Consider the following 2,355-nt stretch of genomic DNA (forward strand, 5'->3'; position numbering starts at 1 on the left):
TCGAGACCAGCCTGGTCTACAAAGCTAGTTCCAGGACAGGCTCCAAAGCCACAGAGAAACTCTGTCTCGAAAAAAAATAAATAAATAAAATAGTTACTTGAAGCCAGGCAGAGGTGGCACACACCTTTAATCCCGGCACTTGGAGAAGAAGAGGCAGGTGGATCTCTGTGTTCAAGGCCAGCCTGGTCTACAGAGTGAGTTCCAGGACAGGCGCCAAAACTACACAGAAAAACCCATCTCAAATAACCATTTTTTTTAAGAAAAAAAGTTATTTTGTTTAAACAATAACAAATTAGATGACATAATCTCATTCTGTCTCTCATCAGATACGGAAAGAGGGCAGGGGCAAATACAGTCCAGATCAGCTGTGTGTTCTTGACAACGTGAAGATGAACTTGAGACGGTTTGTTGCTTACCAGGAGACTGTTGAGAAAAGACTGACTTCTTAAACCATCAGGAGGACCAGAGCTGGGGTTGGCTCAGCAGCTGCAAGCCTGGCTGGCATGCACGGTTTTCTAAAAACCCGAAGCTCTGTTGAGAAAATAGAGCGAGAGCGAGTCTCCTTCTCCCAGCGGATTTAACTCTAAGAATACTAAAGGGTTTCCTTTGAATGTACATGCTTCCAAAAGCCTCTTGTTCCTGTTTTGAGACGGTTCTCCCTAGGTAGCCCTGCCTGACCAGGAATTCGCAGGGGTCTACTTGCCTCAGTTCCCTAGTTGCTAGGATTTAAAGCATTCAACACACCTGGCCTACAGAGGCTATTTTTTAAAGCCTCTGTTTTGTATAGTAGTTTGAAGTTGAGAACCTGCAGGAAATGTGTGCTATGACCAGAAATCTCTGGCCTTCTGTTCCATTTCCAGCATATTTTAGCCACTGAAATAAGGAGTGGAAACGCACCACAATCTCAGGTGGTCCTGTGTTTTCCTTCTCGGTGCTAGGGCAGCATCCAGGACCTCGCTGCTGCCAGGCAAGCGCTAACTACACCCCAGCCCGCAAGTGGTTCTTAATTAGTTTGTGGGCGGGCAGTGAAGAGACGGCAGACAATTATGTCCTTGGACTTCGTAAGAAAAGAAATTAAGGCATTGTTTGGATGTTCTTTAAAGCCAGTATCATTTTATATTAACTAAATTTGAACTGAAATATGAATATAAGCTTTATAAAATATTTTGATATGAAGTACTGTATACCTATTATGACTCTTGTGAAGTAAATGACTTGAATTTGTCAAGCTCAGATAATGAGCTAATGAGGGGGTTGCACTCTGTTCAGGGGTTCTGAGCAATTATTCTGTATAACTGCTCAAAACCCCGTCTTAATTTGATATAGAATCAGAATTAGTAAAAAAAAAAAAAAAAAAAAGGCCGGGCCTGATGGCACATGCCTTTAATCCCAGCACTCAGAAGACAGAGGCAGGTGGATTTTAGGATTCAAGATTAGCCTGGTCTATAGAAGGAGTAGACAGGACAGCCAGGGCTACTTAGAGAAACCCTGTCTCAAAACAAAAGAAAGAAAACAATTAGTAGAAAATATTTTTGAATAAATAACTTTTAACTGGATATTTTGTGTTCTGCAGTTATTTTTGTGACCCTAAGTATGCACATTCTTGGGTAGTTTGCTTCACATCAGAGCTTACAAAAGGATAACAATGTGACTTTCTGGTACCACCTCTCATTACCCTTGAAAACAGCACGCAAGCTGGGTGGGCCTTATCCCCGGTCTGCTCCTATCCATCCATTTGCCTGATGAGAATGTTCAGCAGCAGATCTCCGTTGCAGTGATGTAGGCTGTAATTTCCCCCTAGTTGTGTAGCTGCATGAATCATCCACTAGTATTGCATTTCATGTGTGCTGTGGCCTGATAAACAGTATTTCCTGTCTAGTAGAGGTTGTTAGAAAGCCAGGAATATTTATCAGCACCGAGGAGTCACTGAGTTCATGAGAGTCTGTAAGTGGAAGGGTCTGCCATGCACAACAGTCTTATACTTTATTCTCCTGGATGATAGAGTTTGTGGCTGTGTGTGCTTTATGATTGCTGCAGCCAGGTCTTTGGCCCAGATTTTTTATAGCATGTGTTTGTCAAAAGGACTCCCTCCCCTCAGTGAGTTTTACATGTGAGTTCAAGGCTGAAGAGTTAAGTTCAAGGGGCTGGAGAAGATGGCTCAGCGGTTAAGAGCACTGACTGCTCTTCCAGAGAACCCGGGTTCAATTCTCAGCACCCACATGGCAGCTCACAACTGTCTGAAAATGCAGTTCCACGAGATCTGACACCTTCACACCAATGCACATAAAATAAAGTTAAATCATTTAAAAAAAATATTTAAAAAGAGTTAAGTTCAAGATGAGTTTCAGAGATCTG

General features: G+C 42.5%; 1 protein-coding gene across 1 annotated transcript in view; it reads left to right on the top strand.

Moving 5' to 3' along the window:
- The window catches only part of Heatr3 (HEAT repeat containing 3), a 40,537-nt gene extending 39,020 nt beyond the window's left edge, over nt 1–1,517 (top strand). The window contains exon 15 of the mRNA XM_005367032.3: nt 327–1,517. Coding sequence (XP_005367089.1) covers nt 327–449 — 123 coding nt within the window. The 3' untranslated portion in view covers nt 450–1,517. The remainder of the gene's footprint in view (nt 1–326) is intronic.
- Nucleotides 1,518–2,355: the final 838 nt, after the last annotated feature.

The sequence above is a fragment of the Microtus ochrogaster genome, unplaced genomic scaffold (genome assembly GCF_000317375.1).
Source record: "Microtus ochrogaster isolate Prairie Vole_2 unplaced genomic scaffold, MicOch1.0 UNK15, whole genome shotgun sequence".
Classification (NCBI taxonomy): domain Eukaryota; kingdom Metazoa; phylum Chordata; class Mammalia; order Rodentia; family Cricetidae; genus Microtus; species Microtus ochrogaster.